Source organism: Phalacrocorax aristotelis, chromosome 20 (genome assembly GCF_949628215.1).
Source record: "Phalacrocorax aristotelis chromosome 20, bGulAri2.1, whole genome shotgun sequence".
NCBI classification, from domain to species: domain Eukaryota; kingdom Metazoa; phylum Chordata; class Aves; order Suliformes; family Phalacrocoracidae; genus Phalacrocorax; species Phalacrocorax aristotelis.
Genome location: NC_134295.1, coordinates 8,141,412 through 8,156,998, shown reverse-complemented (window position 1 = coordinate 8,156,998; position 15,587 = coordinate 8,141,412). Strand labels below are relative to the sequence as shown.

Sequence of the window (15,587 nt, the reverse complement as noted above, 5' to 3'; positions counted from 1 at the left end):
GCTACTTGCTTGCGAGCTGCTGGCTCTGTGCTGCCAAAAGCACCACCAGCTCTCCTTCTGCAGCTTGCTCTGTCCCAAGGGAAACTTATTTTGAAAGAGGTCTGGTTCAGGTCAGTTCTGATCTTAAAAAGTCAGTGGTCAGCAATCTTTCAGCAAGCCATGGCCACTACGCCCCAAACCAGCCTTCCTACAAGAAAGCCACGGCTCTCAGCCCTGGGCAGTATTCATTGTCACTGAAGTGACAGGCAGGAAAACCACTTTTTCCTCACGCAACCGGTCACTAAACACAGGGGCCTTAATTGTTTCTGCAGATCCTCACCTGTTAATGCAAAACACAGGCCCTTGGAGGTCACGTAGCTCAGGTCTCAGGAAGAACACATGCAGAAGCAATATTCTAAGAAGGCCCCTCAATGTCCTCTGGCCTTTCCCCTCGAGACGGGCTCTGCTGGAGGACAGTCCCCGAAGCCATGCCCACAGATCTCAGACCTAGCCGCAGCTCAGATGACACAAGCTAACGTCAGCTCCTTCCTGTAGGCTGAACCGTCCAGCCAGTGATGGATGCAGCCTTTTCCGACCTGACAGAAGTTATTGTCCTTTTTATTTCCCATCCCTCACTTTAAAGAGCAGTTCAGACAATAGCCGGGCTAGCATACGAATAATATGCAAACAAAGCCTCCCCCAAACCCACAAAGAAGCCAGCCACCTTCCCTGTGTTGCCCCAGTAATCCTTGAACACAATAAGAGTGGTTCTAGCTTTGTTAAACAAAACAACTGCCATGTAACGTGCAAAAGGGCCAGAAGTGATGCCAACTATTTATGTGAGCAATAAAACCGCAGAAAAATGAACTACTGCTTCCCCATGGTGCAGGCAGCATGCAAAATGGATTTAGGTGATGAATCTGTTTCACTATTAGCTGCCAGATAGCTTTAATTCATGTCAGATACAATTAACTCATTCTGACAAGCGGAAAAGGAAGCTTGAATATTAACAGCATTGTTGGTTGCATTGTGCCGGGAGCGCCGTGCCTCAGCAGGACCACCTCTCTGCAGAGGGAGCCTTGAGCTACGCCGCCCCCACGCCCTCCAGAGCTAATTCAGCACGCAGAGAGCCCAAACAGGTACAAAGCGCATCGCAGTCATAACCCCCGCCAAGTTCTACAGGTTCTGCTTCTTCCAGTCTTCCAGGTGCTAAACGTTATTTTGCGAGCATTTTTTTTTTTTTGCTCTAGGCATAAATAACATGTTAACCCCAATAACAGCACAAACACGGCCTTTCATCCTCCAGAATCAGGAACGTACAGCACATACATCTAGCGTTAGAGACAAAGGTACGCCTCTGCCGGTGGAGCGTGGGGTAGGCAGGCTTGCAGGACACGAGGCTTTCACGACTGCGTTGGAAAGGCCTGCGGAAGCAGACAAGTCGTGTCTGCGTCTCCTTACTGCTCAAGACTCAGTAGTCTAGAGAAATAACACTGTCGAGTACCAGCAAAAACATTAATTCCTAGATCTACTAAGTGACAAGACGATACCCCCACATTAGCCAGGAGACTGAAATGGCTGACCTGTAACAAGTTTGTCAACGCAGGGCCCTAAAGATTGTAACTAGAGCTTTTAAGAGCAGACAGCATTAGCAGGAGGATTCTCTAGGCCAGCTAAGCCTTTTAGTTAGTTTTTTTTTCCTGGTAAAGACATGTTTAAAGCAGAATATAGACTTATACATCTGTATCCAAGTAAAGGTGTTACAGTTCTATTTACAGCTTAACTAACTCGGTTCTTTTAATTAACGCGTTAACAGAATTCATCAATGCCAGCAAGGCAAGTGTACTTGTAGCTTAGTAGCTTACAAGGTTGCCACCTGCAGTTAGGACTTAGAAGCTGCCAAAACCTCTACCACAGTGATTCCCAAATACACGGTATATACTTGAGGTTTGCATTACAGTGACGTACTTGCTTTTTAAAGGAAGTTCACGTACAAATGCTGTTCTACAAACTTTCTCCCGTAAGACAGGCTGCGTCAAAGGTTTACACTGAAGCGTACGTTACCTCTGATAGCAGCTTTCCCCAGTCCTCCTTCTTATTCGTGCTGTAGGCTTGGCTTTTGCCAAAAGCAGAACTTTTCCAAACCCAGAGAAATTCCCAGAGTCTCAACAGTCTTGTTTATAGCCCCTTCAAAGAGGCTTAAACCAAGGACAAAAAGGTATCTCTGGAAAGGACAGTGCGCCAGCTAACAAAGAAACAGGCTTATTTTTAGAGAAAAAAAATCTTAGACAAAGTTAGAGAAGCAAAGTTCTTTACTCTGAATGCTGTCTTAACATGCCAATAAAAACGTTCTCACGTTAGCTTCCCTGCTGAAACAGAAAGGATTATCAGGTTGTCCCTTGCAGACGCCATTTTACATATTTAACTTTGTATGATCCATACAGAGTAATGCTTCAGGGATCGAAGCTCGCTCCACTTTCAAGGGATTCCATCTCTTAGTTCAACGTACAAGAGAGGTGTCCTCTCCCATGCTGTACCAGCTACAAAGATTCACAATAAAAAATGAAACCCTGGGTTTTGAGTGAGGGGAGTCTTATACATTTTAAGACTTTATGCCATCTTCCCACGGAGAGCTAGCGCTCCATAGAGAGCTCTGCTTTTCCAAGCTGTTGAAAAATAAGACTGTGGCTGTAGGAAAGCAAATACAAGACTTCTTCCCTGCTTCATTTTGCAAGGAAGCGTTAAGCCAGATGAGTGCCTCTGCTTATATTTTAAAATAAAAATATATTAACCCTTTCCCAAGAGGCTACATTTAAAGTTGAATTTTCCTGAATTTGAAGCAGAGCAAGATTTCTCTGTATTTTCTATATGCAATGGGAAAAAAAATCCCAAACCATTCATGACTGAGGAAGTTACTTTGCTCTGTTCAAATGGCATTTATTGGATATGGCTCTTCAAAGAATTGCACTGAATCAACTCATTTAGATGAGAGGAAAGGGCAAAACAATGTTTTGACCAGTCCAAGCTTTCTTCTTCCCTCTCTACGCTCAGTGCCAGGAGTACTGCTTCTCCTGAAGATTTTGAAGGGGGCGTAGGAAAAGCAAAGTTCTCTCACATTAGAGATACTCCAGTAGCTCTAAGGTTACTCTCAGCAACCTAGTTAAGCGGCGGTCTAGCTGATTGATTCTGTCCAGTTAAACTACCTGTGATCTTTTATTTTTTTAAAAAAGACGATAAAATACATAAGTTCACTATAAAAACCTCAAAGCCAGATACAAATACAAAGGCTACTATAAGAACAAAAGGATTGCTATTCATGGCAGCATCATGAACTACAAGAAGCTTTCCATTTAGTCCCAGGCACCAGTAACTTGCCTTTAGGTATCTCAGGTACTATTCTGAGATAGTCGCCACCTTTTAAGCACATTTGCAGAGAAAGGACATGCCTGGAAGGAACTGCAACAAGCCTGATCTGTTGCTTTCTTTGCCCAGACAGATATGAACTCCAGTCACTTGTGGCCACTGCTTATGTCTTCTGCAAGATACCAGAATAGCCTTTCTGCCCAGCTTGCTGGTCTGCAAGCCCAAGATAACTGTATCTTGGTCTCAACCTTAAAAGGAAATAGGAAATAAAGTGGTTTTTTTCCTGTATTAAAAAAATGCAATCTATTCTAATCCCATTACATATCATAGGTAGAAAAATTAGTTCTTAACTTCCATTCTGTAAATTAATGGAAGGAAGACACAAATGAGAACAAGAACTAAAGGCGCAGTCTTAAATGTAACGTTCTGTATTTACAGAGGGATGTCAACGTTCGCTCAGTTTCATCTCTGGGTTTTCGTACCACTGCAAGCTTGTGCGAGACGTACCTAGAAAGAAAGAGAAGCTAATCAGTACTTGAGAGATACTTCTATATCCCACAAGCACTTACAACTTCTGCCTGAACTAGAAGACACTTTCAGTTTTCATTCACTTTTTCAAAACAGTGACAACAGCTCTTTTTCAAGAAGTGCATGGTTTATCCACAGCTTGTATTAAGCAAGACATGATGTAAAGCTACTCCCTCTCCTTCCCTTCTCAGTTCGTGCTTCTTCTTAACCAGTGACACGAACCAAAGTTCAAGACAAGGCAGTGGGAAAAATACAGAGTTTCTATTACAGCTCAACAGTCCAGTGACTAATGACAGAGTGACGACACTGCCTTACAACTTCAGGTCACTGTTGACAAAAATAGACTTACTGATAGCTTCTTCATAATTCCTTGGGCCTCTGGATTCAGATGAAGAAGATTCTTCTTGGTCAAATCACTTGCTGTTAAACGAATGCTCTGTGAAAAAAAACAAACCCCAAATCTTAGGTTTTCTGTTTGGTCAGCTGTAGTGGCCGGAAGCAGGAAAAAAAAAAGTAAATAAAATCCAAGCATACTAGGAGACCACATACAGGCAGAGAACTACATTCAGCTTGACCAGAAGCTCATCTCATACCTTCCTGGCAGTGAATTAAGACAGTACTGCCAGCAGAAGGTACTTTAGAGGTTACTTAAATGCACAGTAAAACATCATTCTACATTCTGCTTTGACCAGCGTGAACAGCTCCCACTTCTGACTAAAAATCTTTCAAGGTTCTTTTTAAGCTAGGTCAATCCCCTGATAAACCGCAGCAGCACAACTGAAGAGACAAGAGCAGATGACTTGAAACTGGTAGGGCCCCCAAGAAGTTACAAGCTATCCCTCCAGCACAGATTTTACAGATTAAGGTTTCTCATTTACCTCCCCTCCTCCAACAGGGACCGTAATGAAGATATCGTTGCTGTCAGCAAGGGGGCTGCCATTGGCGGAGATGGTGTAAACACGCTCATTTACTGCAGGTGTGCGCAAACCCGGTGTCTTGAAAATTCTGAGACAAAAAGTTATCGGTATGTAATTTCACTGCAGTTGCTCAAAGCACTTTCACTAATAGTCTTTCATTTCAGGTTCAAAGAGCCACTAAGGATTGTGTTGCAAATAGATGACAGATACATACAGAGCAAATGGCAAGGCATTCCCCTTATAAGGGATCAACAGAGAAATTTAACAGAATACAAACCTGGAATCAAATTTGGGTGTGGCCATGGAGGTACCTCCCCGAGCACAGAGATCAATGATTTTACCAGTAGCTGGGGTGACAAAGTTGTTTTTGCTTGATCTGTTAAGGCAAAATAAACATCTGCTCATAAGAATACTTTTAACAAATGTACAAGCATTATCGTATCAAAGACTTGAATTATCACCACAGAAAACCAGAGGTTCTTACTAATGAAAAGTAAACCCCAAAGCTAGGGATAGCTGGTCATCACAGGAGAGGAAGCTGCCCTTCTTTCATTCACTGTCAGGTCACTGATTTTTCCCCTATAGCACGGCACAACTACATCAACCAGCCTACTAAACCGTACTCCATTCCATTTAAGAGTTACATTAGCACTATACACTTACTCTCCCCTTCTGAAATCCACTGAAAAATATATCCCCTATTACCTTTTACTCATGCGCTTCACTCTTGCTGAAGGAGCTCTTCTGCTCCTGGACACTGGCATTTTTTTAGTGGATGTTTTCACCTGAAACACACATTACTCAGCAAATCAGTTACTTCACTCCCATGTGACAGCTGAGTCCACAATGAACAAATGCTTCCATACAAAATGTTCAGCTCAATTGGCTCCTTTTTATGGCACAAGAGTCCAGAAACAAACACCACACAAGCTCCTCTGACTGCTTCAAATCGCTAGACGTTTCAGGAAGTGATACCTGTTTTGAAGTCCCCCTCAACGTATCCAGGACAGCTATATTATCATAGGCATCATCTCAGGAAGTAGTTTGTATCTTGGGAATAAAGTCACCACGAAGAATAGCTATTTACCTTTCCAGTTCTTGGATTAACATTTTCAGCTTCTAGCTCTGGAAGACATTGGCTGTCATGTTTTGCTTTCTTTGCTAGAGGAAGCAAAGAAGGCTCTGCTTCTTCTTCAATAGCTTCAATATCCTGTTTAGGTTTTTCCACTAGAAAGAAAAAGTGTTATCCAAGTTGAAAATAAATAACAACTTTACATTATTTAATGTAAAGTAACTAACCTGCAGAGGTAAAGAGTGAACAACCACAAGCATTTTTGGCAACAATTTGCTTCTGAAGTCCAAATTCCAATGTAATCCAAATGGTTGACAGAGCGATATTTTGAGTGTTTTAATAAAATTAATAGAGCTACTGGAGATAGTAGGGATAAAAGCAGGATTATTTTCTTGCCTTTAAAAATATCAAGGGATGTAAGTAAAAACTGAATTATTCACAGTATGTAAACCATGACATGCTTTCATTTCACTGTGCTCATCACAAAGCTTAAAACTGACCTGTCTTGATGAGTTTTAAAGGAGTCTGGATAACTTCTGCTGTTAACTTGTTTATTTCTGTTATTTCCAAGTCTGCCTAAAATTAAAAACAGTCACGACACCATTAGGATTACCTATAGCACAGAGTTCTGAGAAAACCAAGTGATAAAAGAAATCCCTAATTATTTTATAGCAAAAATACCTCCACGCTTTCTGTTGTGCTCACACTGGGACCTTTCACGTTATTCCAGAGATGACAACAACACACGAGGCCTGTGAGCCATTCGGGACTGAAGTGCCTGATTTATCAGCCACAAGCACCCTTCGCCTACGCCCTGCTGCTCAACCAATTTAGAAATGCTTTAATTTGCTGAAAACCTCGTGTGCTCTCAGGGATCTGGGGGTGAAATCAAGCAGGTAAGGACTGACAAGGAGCAGTATGGGCACGCAAGTCCTACCATGGACACAGGAGGCATCTCTTACTGTGAGGTCTTAAAGCAACATTGGTGAAAGTATTTATGCAACCTCTGCTATTACAACGCTCCTACAGAGTCGAGAAACCCTTCATTTCCTGCAAAGGTATGCAGCGCCGTCAGGGAAGATCAATATTTATGCTAGAAACCTACCGTCACTGCCTCTTCCAACACCTTTTTGCTTCCTCCTTTAGCTGAAATGAAAGCATTTAAAAAAAATTAAAATCACTGCACATCTAAGACAGCCGATAGAGCATATAGAGAGAGATTTTAATCTGACGCCACCAGGGTGCAAAAAACCAGCGCAAACCAGTTTTCTCGGCAGCGACCGAGCAGCCCCGGGCAGAGCGGGGGGCGTGCGGGCCGCCCGCTCGGGGATGCCGGGCGGGGCGGGGGGAGCAAGGCTGCTCCTCTGGTACCGGCGGCTTTCGTGATCTACGGGAAAAGGTGCCCCGCCAGCCCGCTCCCGGCCCGCTCCCGGCCCGTACCGAGGTAGTCGAGCCAGTTCATCTGGCGGAGCGCCACCGGCAGCCGCAGGATCTCGATGTTGTACAGGTTCTCCGTCTCCTTGACGAGGCGCTGCCCGTTCGTCCGCAGCTGCTCGACCCGGCTCCTCACTGAAGGGAGGGAACAGGGCTCGGTTACGGGCCCGGGACCCCCCGGCCCCCCCCCGGCCCGCTCCCGCCCGCCGCGGCCTACCCTCGCGGTCGAAGTCCTTCAGGAAAGCCGCCAGCTTCCTGCCGCGCGCGCTCACGCCGGCCTTTTTCCGCGCGGAAGGCATGGCGGCGGGGCCGGGGGCCGGTGGGGGCCGATCGGGGCCGGGGGTCGGTGCGGGTCGGTGGGGGCCGGGGCCGACGGTCGCTCAGTGCCGGGAGCGCCGCCGCCCGCCGCGCGTTCAAACCCAACGGCAGCCGCCCGCCGGCCAATCAGGGCTCGGCGCGGCGCGGCGCGGCGCAGTGACGCGGCGGGAGGGCGCGGTCCCGGGCCGGCGGGCCGCTATGGCCATGGCGGCGCTGGCGGCGGCGCTGCGAGAGTGGGCGGCGGCGGCGGCGCGGCGGGACGCGGCCTGGCGGGCGGCGCTGCCCGCGTGGGCGGCGCTGCTGGGGTCGCTGGCCGGGCTGGCGGCGCAGATGCGGGCGGCGCGGCGGCTGGCGTGGGGCGGTGCGGCGCTGGCGGCCTTCGGCGACCTGCGGCCGCGGCTGTGGCGGAAGCAGCGCGGCGCGGCCGAGGCGCTGCTGGAGCAGCTCGGCGAGCGGCGGTGAGGCGGCGGCGGCGGCGGGGCCGGGCGGGGGAGCGCGGCGGGCCCCGCTGAGCGCCCCCCTGTGCCGCGCAGGGCGGAGCTGCGGGCCGTGCGGGACGCCGTGGGGGCCGGCGCGGCCGCCGTGCTGCGGCTGTACGAGGAGCGGGCGGCGGAGCTGGGGCTGGCGGCGGCGCTGCGGCGCGGGCCGCGCTGCCCGTCGCTGGCGGACGCGCTGGAGGCGCTGCAGGAGGTGGAACGCTACTACCGGCACCTGTATCCTTTTGCGGGGGGGGCTCCCCGGGCAGCGCGGGCGGGCACCTTTTGCTGGCGGTCGTCCTTACCGGGCGCGAAGGTACCTGGAGAGCAAGCTTCTCCTCCACGTCAGCTGCGACAGCCTGGCGGACATGGAAGCCCTCCCGCAGTCTTGGGAGAGCATCTTGGAGCGCTACAAGGAGGACGTCGTTCAAGGTAGTTCCACCTACAGCGCACCCAGAGGGTCTTTCCTTTAGCTCCGTGCGGGTGCCTCTGCCCTGGAGGCAGTGCGTAGGCCCGCTGCCGCTCGCTGCGTGGGTCTCGGCAGCAGCGGGTGACCTTGGTCAGTTTGTGACCTGCTTTGAGATCCTGTGAGTGTCTTCAGTGGTAGACCCTCGCCATCATGCCCTGAGCGCAGCTGGAAGCGACCTCCTTCCTCTCGCTGTAACAGCCTTAATGATCCTTTTCACTTGGTCTGCTACATTAGCTTTCCTTATCCTTTTCTTTCTTGCTTTTAGAAACAAGTTAAATTTTTGTGGGTACAGAATACAGACAAAATGCATTAAGCTAATGGGGTTGGTTTTTCTCCCTCCAACTCAGATGCACTTCTTAAGATCTCTCTGTTTGTGGACAACCAGCGAGAGCTGTGCTGCTCACCAGGCTCCTGACGGGGAACAGGAGGGACAGATGCTGACCAGCTTCTGCGAGAGTCTGGTATGTTCTGAGATGGTCACCTCAGAAGATGGTGAATTGAGGGAGCTTTTCTGGTGCTTTTGGAAGGAGGATGCGTCGGGTACTTGGCCTCAGCAGCAAATGTCTCATTTTCAAGTGGAAATGGAGTCGGTGACTGAAGAGGAGGCTGAGCTGAACAAACCAGGAAGGTAGAAGGGAGTCATCTTCAGCTACAGAAGTCATCCTTTCTTTTGCCTGCCACGGATATTTTGTGTGCTATAAAAAAACACTGAGACTTACTAACTTACAAAGCAGTGGGGAGGTGGACCGCAAATAAGTGAGCATAACGTAAGGTCCAGCGGGCTGATACCGTGTAAGGAAGAGGTTTACGTACCATCCTTACAGATAAATAAAAGATGTAAATGGAGGCTCAAACCCAGTGTGTTTTCTTTCATCCCACCTGTACATTGAAGAGGAAGGAGCAAATTTGGCTTGAAAATGTAATTATGGAGGTGCCTGGACACCTGAGTTGTGATACAGGAAGTTTTCAAGTGTGTTAGTGTACACTTCTCTGATACATGTTTAAATCACGGTCTAAATCTTCCTGCTCTGTGGCAGCAGCAGCTGCTGCCAGTTCTGGGAACATCTTTTGTTGGCCATGATACCAACCCTCTAATGTTCCCAGAAGGCAGTGGGAAGCCTGCCTCTAAATAACCTTTGGTAGGAACTGCAGCTTCCCCGAGGAGGCCAAATAAAGAATTGTACTTGGCCAGACCATAGCCGTGCTTGTGCTCCCTGTTTTTATGGTGAGGCAGGTCTCAAGCCCGGGGAGTCCATCTGACCACCTGAGGGCACTGCTCGACCTGCGGAGAGCGTTGTTCGAGGGGGCCCTGGGAGGTTGCTGGCTGCGCAGGGCTGCGGCTGCCAGTGCTCCCCATCAGCTGACAGGTCTTCATGGGATGGTGCTTCATATGCAGTTTCAATTGCAAAGAAAAATCACGTCACCCTCTTGGCATTGGCATGGCTTCTGGGCGTCATGGCTGATGAAATCAGCGTTTGCCAAGGGAAGGGTGTTATGCCTGGGGAAGTGAGGCGGGTTCTGCTCCCAGCAAGTACAGGGCAGGGGGTCGGGGGGTTGGAGTGCTTCGCTGCTGAAGGTAGTTCCTCCTTGTGCCTGCGTGCTCCTGGTGGTGGCCCTGTCCTCTGGCCAGCTGCGAGGGGCTCTCGTGGCTGGACAAGTGCCCTCTGCTCTGTGCATCCCCCACAGACCCCGTGCGAGAGTGCCGCGTAACTGCTGTGAGTCACAGTGCGGCTGTTCTGAGCTGCTCCCTCGGCCATCTCCTTTCCAGGGAAGTGAGGAGCAGAGTCCTCCCCTTCCTCGTGCTGCTTCAGCTTAAGATAAAGCAGATGATGCAGTGAGGGTACTGGTTTGGCAGATCAGGCAAGAATGCAGTTTATTTAGCAAATGGCTGTACAGCAGTCTCGATGCAGACACTTCTGCATGCAAAGCACTTCGCATCCTTCTTGAGTGGCTCTGTCTCACCATGACCTGTCACTGACTCATTCTGTCAGTCTGCTGCTGATGCTGTGGGTTGCATCACAGCATCAGTTCAGTACAAGGCATTTACTTTCCTGTCCACAGCAGAGCGAGCAATTTCATCTAGTTTGATTCCAGCCACAAACTCCTCCCAACTAGAAATTCACCTTTTGTGTTGAGGTTCCAGTCAGTGAAGCAGCATAGGTAAACTGAGTTAGCCATTGCCAGCTGCTAGTGTTCAGTCCATGCATCTTCCCTAGGGACATCACTGACTTCTGACTGTAAGGAAAGGGCGAGTGTGTGTTGTGGGACGACACAGATTGCAGTGGATTTATACCAGCACCCTCGTAGCTATCTGAGAGCCGAGTGCTGGTCTCTGCAGAGGCTGCCAGTCTGAAATCCTCCTGGCAAACAGGTTGACTGTTGTGGTATGGCAAAGAGGAAAGGCAGTATCCTCCATCCAGCTCCTGTTCCTTTTCTGGTATGGTTTTGAACCTGCTTCCGAAGCGCAGGCGTGTTGCCTGTGTTGGGAGTGTGCTGCCAAGCCAGGCGGGTAATGGCAAGCGTGCACGCGCCTCCCTCAGCGCTGGTGGCTGTCGCTGCAGTGAAGGACCCGCACAGTTCTGATTTTGGGATGAGGGATGAGGGAGAGCAGCTGTACGGCCTCGTGGTGGTCGTACATGGCTTGAAGGGCATGAAGACAGCAGACTGTAGGGTGAGTCCTGGCGTGCCATCCTCGATCAGGCCTACAGGTTATCATCACCATAAAACAATAAAACATGGTGTTGGTGGATGTGGGATTGTCTTTACATGTGCACACACTACACAGCCCTTCAACACCCCTCGTCTCTGGCAGCCTGTCTTTAGTACAGCTGCATAAAGAATAAATGGATTTAAATTGTGGAAGGTCTTAGTTTGGTAGTTGCCCTTCTGCTTCTCCCAGACGTTTGGCCCTCTGGCGCCTGCTAAAAGTGCTGAGAGCTTTCTGAAATAAAAGTGGCAGTGGCGTGACTCTGACTGAAATGGGGTGAAGGAGGTGCTCATTAAAGTTTTGGTGTGATTAATTACGCGGTACTGTTTCTGGCTGACGGGCCATGTCATCAGTTGCATTTGTCTGCAATGTTCTGGAAGAGCACGACTGAACCTCCGCATCAGAGTGCTCTAATTGGATACAACTGTGGGTTTGTTCCTTTCAAGATCTGGATGTTACAGCTCAGGACAGCCGCCAAGGTCCCCAGTTGCTAACATGGATATGGTTCCTTTAGTGTGTGAGACTCCCTTCAGCTGGCATTCGCCGAGGAGCCTCTGCGGGTTCGAAGGTTCCCACCATGAAGACAGCCAGGGTGGGCATTCAGTCTTCCAGCATTTAATTTAAGAGCACTGGAGTGAGTGCCGCTCCTCCCGTTCCGATGCCTGGGAGCAGCACGGCTGAGTTAGACACCCGCACTCCGACCGCAGCGATACCGTCCGGTGGTGCTGTCCCAGCCCGCGGCTCCGAGCAGCCAGGGCAGGCTGCCTGCCGTAGGCACCGCTCTTCCTCCCCAGGTCCTCCCTCGTCCCAAAGGCCCTTGGCTCACTCGGTTTGCTTCTGTGCTCGAACTCTCCAAGACTGAGCTGTGACATGGCCCGCCGTTAGCAAGCCGTGTCTGCTGTCATCAGTAAAGGATTTCGGCGTCTGTCTGGGTACTGGGCCGGGAGGCAGGTGGATGAAAAAGCAGCAGCACCCTCCTGGCAGGCAGCGGGGTCCTCTCCAGCTGCCTGGGGAAGCCGAATGCGGGGACGGGGGGCTCCAGCCTGTGTGATACCCGAGCGAGGCCAGTGGGTGAGGGCGGTGTCGGGGGCTCTGAGGCTAACTAGTAAAATACACCCAACCATAAAAATAAATCTGAGTGCCTTTATTTTTGGAGTAGAGCTCTTAAAGTATTCTTGCATGAAGATCTGTCTCTTGGGAATGCAATAAAACAAAGTTAGCAGCTGGACCTACCTTGTTAAAGTAAAATTTTCAGGAAACACAAAGCTCGTGCTTTGATTTTCATCTTTACCTCCTGCTAACTTAATTTGAAAATAGTTATTCTTCACTTACAGGGAAAGCATAAACTAAAATCAGTTACTAAATTTGAATACCCATGAACATTTATAGAGAGCATCTGACTTCTATCTGCTTAGTTTGTTTTTTCATGTAGGGTGATGCAGTGGTGTCTCTGCACAGTTCTGCTTCAGAAATGAGGACCTGCTGTGGGTAACTCCAGACTTCTAAAAGAAACCCAAAAGCTTTGCTTCAGCATAAGCTCATGGATTTCAAACAGGTTTCAAAACCTAATTTACTACAAGGGTTCATAGGTAGGAAAAATAAAAAAGAATTTGGCACCTGAATTTAAGTGTAAAGAGAGTTGGAGGCAGAAATATGCAATAAAAAGCTTTGTGAGTCACTTAATAAACCAAGCATGGGGTTCACAAGCCCCTGTGTATTCTTTGAGACCTTCACCATGGCCTGAAGCAGAACTCCTTTGTGATTTTCCAGGGCCCAAGAGGCTGCGTGAGTGCTCGTCTGCTCAGAGATAAAACTGCCGTTCTCCCATCTGCATTAATTGGGTGTGTAGCTCCGTTCCTCGCGTTCGGCCGTCTCGCTTTAGCGTTTCCTGAGTGCTCTTGACTTTATCCCGGCGTTTGCCCTGTTGAGTTGCTGGTGAGCTCCAAGGGGGGCAATATCTGCTAATCCTACTGATGTGCGTTGAGTGGGGACACATCTGCCTGGGAAGCAGGGATGTGCCTTCCCGCAGCGCAGACACGCTCAGTGCAGTGTCTGTTGTCTGCCCTTGCAAGGGTGGGCACGTGCAGTTATTTGGTGAGCTCTTTGCCGCCGTGGTTTATCCCTCGTTGCTACACCCAGCCCCTTCCATTCCAGCAGACCCTCTGGGGCCGCCTGTTGTGCACTTCACGCTCCCGCAGAATACAGGCTGTTCACGTTGCTCGCTCTCTGCCAGTCCTGTGTAGGTTTTGTTTCAATCCTCCCTTCCTGCTTTTCCCCTCAACCCTTTCACTCCTCCTCCCTCCTTCTGTGGGAACAAATCTACAGTAGGTGTCTCTTGAACTTGCCTGAACTCCTTGTCCCAAGCACCTTCCTGACTAATCCTTTCCAGATGTCCAGGAACTTTCATGTTTGGCAGTTCTGCTCGAGTTCCTCATTCATTCTCAGATAGAGCAAACATTATATTTCCTAATATTATTTGAAAAATAAGACTGATCGTGGCCTTCTGAAGTCGTTGCCACCTCAAAATGCAATGAATGCAATGAAGCAGCCTTCAACCCCCAAACTGGAGCACCACAGATACTAATAAACAGCACAGGAGTTTTATTTTCCATAGCTGACTGTGCTCCACGGCTGCCCATGAAGTTCTGAAAGCACTCAGTGCTGCGCTTGCCCCCAGCCAAGTGACGGGGGTGTTGGCTTGCAATTTCCCAGCTACAGCAGCATGGAGAAATTAGGAGATCTGTCTGACGTTACCCCGATGGTGACCCAACAATGGAAAGCAAGTTGTTTCCCTGCCCATCCTCTCATCTAGCTTCCAGCATAACTTTGGTTTTGGGGAGATGGCTGTTACTTCAGGCAGGGGATATGGTCGGTGGCTTCTTTCATGCGCAATCTCCGGGTGAGCTGTGCATCGCATCTTTGATGTTGAGTATGTCAAGCTGCATGCAGCCTCATGGTTTGTCTGTAAAGGCTGTGTTTGGCATGGGCCTCTGGGGAAAAGGGCTGTCTGTCACCCTGCAGTCCAGTGGGATGATGAGGTCTGTAAGACTGGAAGCAATGCCCGAGCCAGTTCACAGTCCTGGAGGCCGCCTCTCCAGCAGAGCCGCTAGCTTGTCTTGAAGTCACATCCTGTGGTTCCCCATTCCCCATGTGCATAGAATGGCTTTTCATCCTTCCACCCTGCGCTCTGTGTGCAGCAAGGCTTGCAAGGCTTGGTTTTGGCTATTGGAAAGCTTTGTTCAGTGGGACTTGGGAAATTCTTGTCTTTTTCCTTCCATTTTTCCTTGCTTTGGGATTCACCTGGCGTGTTACGTGTTGTCTGCAAACTGCTGGTGGTAGGAGAGAGATCTTCCCTAAATTCAGATTCTTGTTATGGAACCACAATACGGTTTTGGGCCATCAGCGGTCCGGGGTCCAGGAACGGTAAGTGCTGGTAGGACAATCCTGCTTTGTTGTCCCATGCTCCCGGCAGCTCCACAGGCGCCATTGCCTTCCCACACGAGCAGCACTTACAGAGATATTAAATAGCTCTAATTTCACAGCAAAGCAAGCCTCTGTGAGACTCGGTGCTCCTCCGTCCCCCAGCATACCGCCGCTGCCTCCTCACGGGGTCTGTTACAGGATGGCTCCCTCTTCCTTTTTCTCCGCAGTCCAGACAGTCGCTAGGCCACCTGGGGAAGGCGGAATGAAGAACGTCAAGCCAGTAAGTCTCCTAACTGTTCTGCTATGTGAAGAATGAATCCAAGAGCCTTTGCACACTATTAATCTTTTCCAATTCCTAAGAAAGCAAATAATATCCTCCTGCTCCCATAAATTCAACCTCTCTCTCCCGCTTCCCCCCCCCCCCAGCGTTTGAACTGTTCGCCAAGAGCTTTATTAAAAACTACAAGATGCAGTTTTGTTTCTAACTGAATCCCAAACAACTGTGTTAGGTGGAGAAGAAACATTTGGTGCAGTCAGCTTTAGAGCATTTTTGTGTGTAGTCCATAGCCACTTGTCAGCCAGGGACCAGACTCAGCTCGGCACTAAGCATAATAGGACCTTTTCTCTTTTCTCCGGAGGTTAGGGGATGAATTCAAGCTGGTCGAACCTTACGGCCTCATTTCCAAGAGCACCTGGCAGTGACTGCTACAGCTGCCCCCTGAGACGGCAGCGCGGTCCGGTAACGCCTCACGCTCCCGACTCTGCGTGACCTTGCCTGCTGCTGCACTTCAAAACGATGCTGTTCTCTGCAACGTGCCATTGGCCTCGGGAACAAACTGTGCTGTGCCGCTGCCAGGTCCGGACAGCTTTCCTGCCGTCCCCCTTCCCTGCCCTTGGCGGG

The 15,587-nt window shown here is 49.5% G+C and overlaps 2 protein-coding genes across 2 annotated transcripts; one reads left to right on the top strand and one right to left on the bottom strand.

Annotated features, from left to right (window-relative positions):
- Window positions 1-2,273: 2,273 nt before the first annotated feature.
- Window positions 2,274-7,731, bottom strand: CDCA8 (cell division cycle associated 8). The gene is made up of 10 exons (XM_075114587.1): window positions 7,511-7,731; window positions 7,300-7,428; window positions 6,965-7,005; window positions 6,360-6,435; window positions 5,875-6,014; window positions 5,493-5,572; window positions 5,065-5,163; window positions 4,749-4,875; window positions 4,220-4,306; window positions 2,274-3,849 (listed from the first exon to the last, which is right to left on the bottom strand). The coding sequence occupies exons 1-10, from the start codon at window positions 7,590-7,592 to the stop codon at window positions 3,805-3,807; spliced, it is 906 nt and encodes a 301-aa protein (XP_074970688.1). The 5' UTR covers window positions 7,593-7,731; the 3' UTR covers window positions 2,274-3,804.
- Window positions 7,732-7,779: 48 nt separating this feature from the next.
- Window positions 7,780-9,390, top strand: AIRIM (AFG2 interacting ribosome maturation factor). The gene is made up of 4 exons (XM_075114588.1): window positions 7,780-8,069; window positions 8,145-8,324; window positions 8,404-8,519; window positions 8,904-9,390. The coding sequence occupies exons 1-4, from the start codon at window positions 7,810-7,812 to the stop codon at window positions 8,969-8,971; spliced, it is 624 nt and encodes a 207-aa protein (XP_074970689.1). The 5' UTR covers window positions 7,780-7,809; the 3' UTR covers window positions 8,972-9,390.
- The last annotated feature ends 6,197 nt before the right edge of the window (window positions 9,391-15,587 follow it).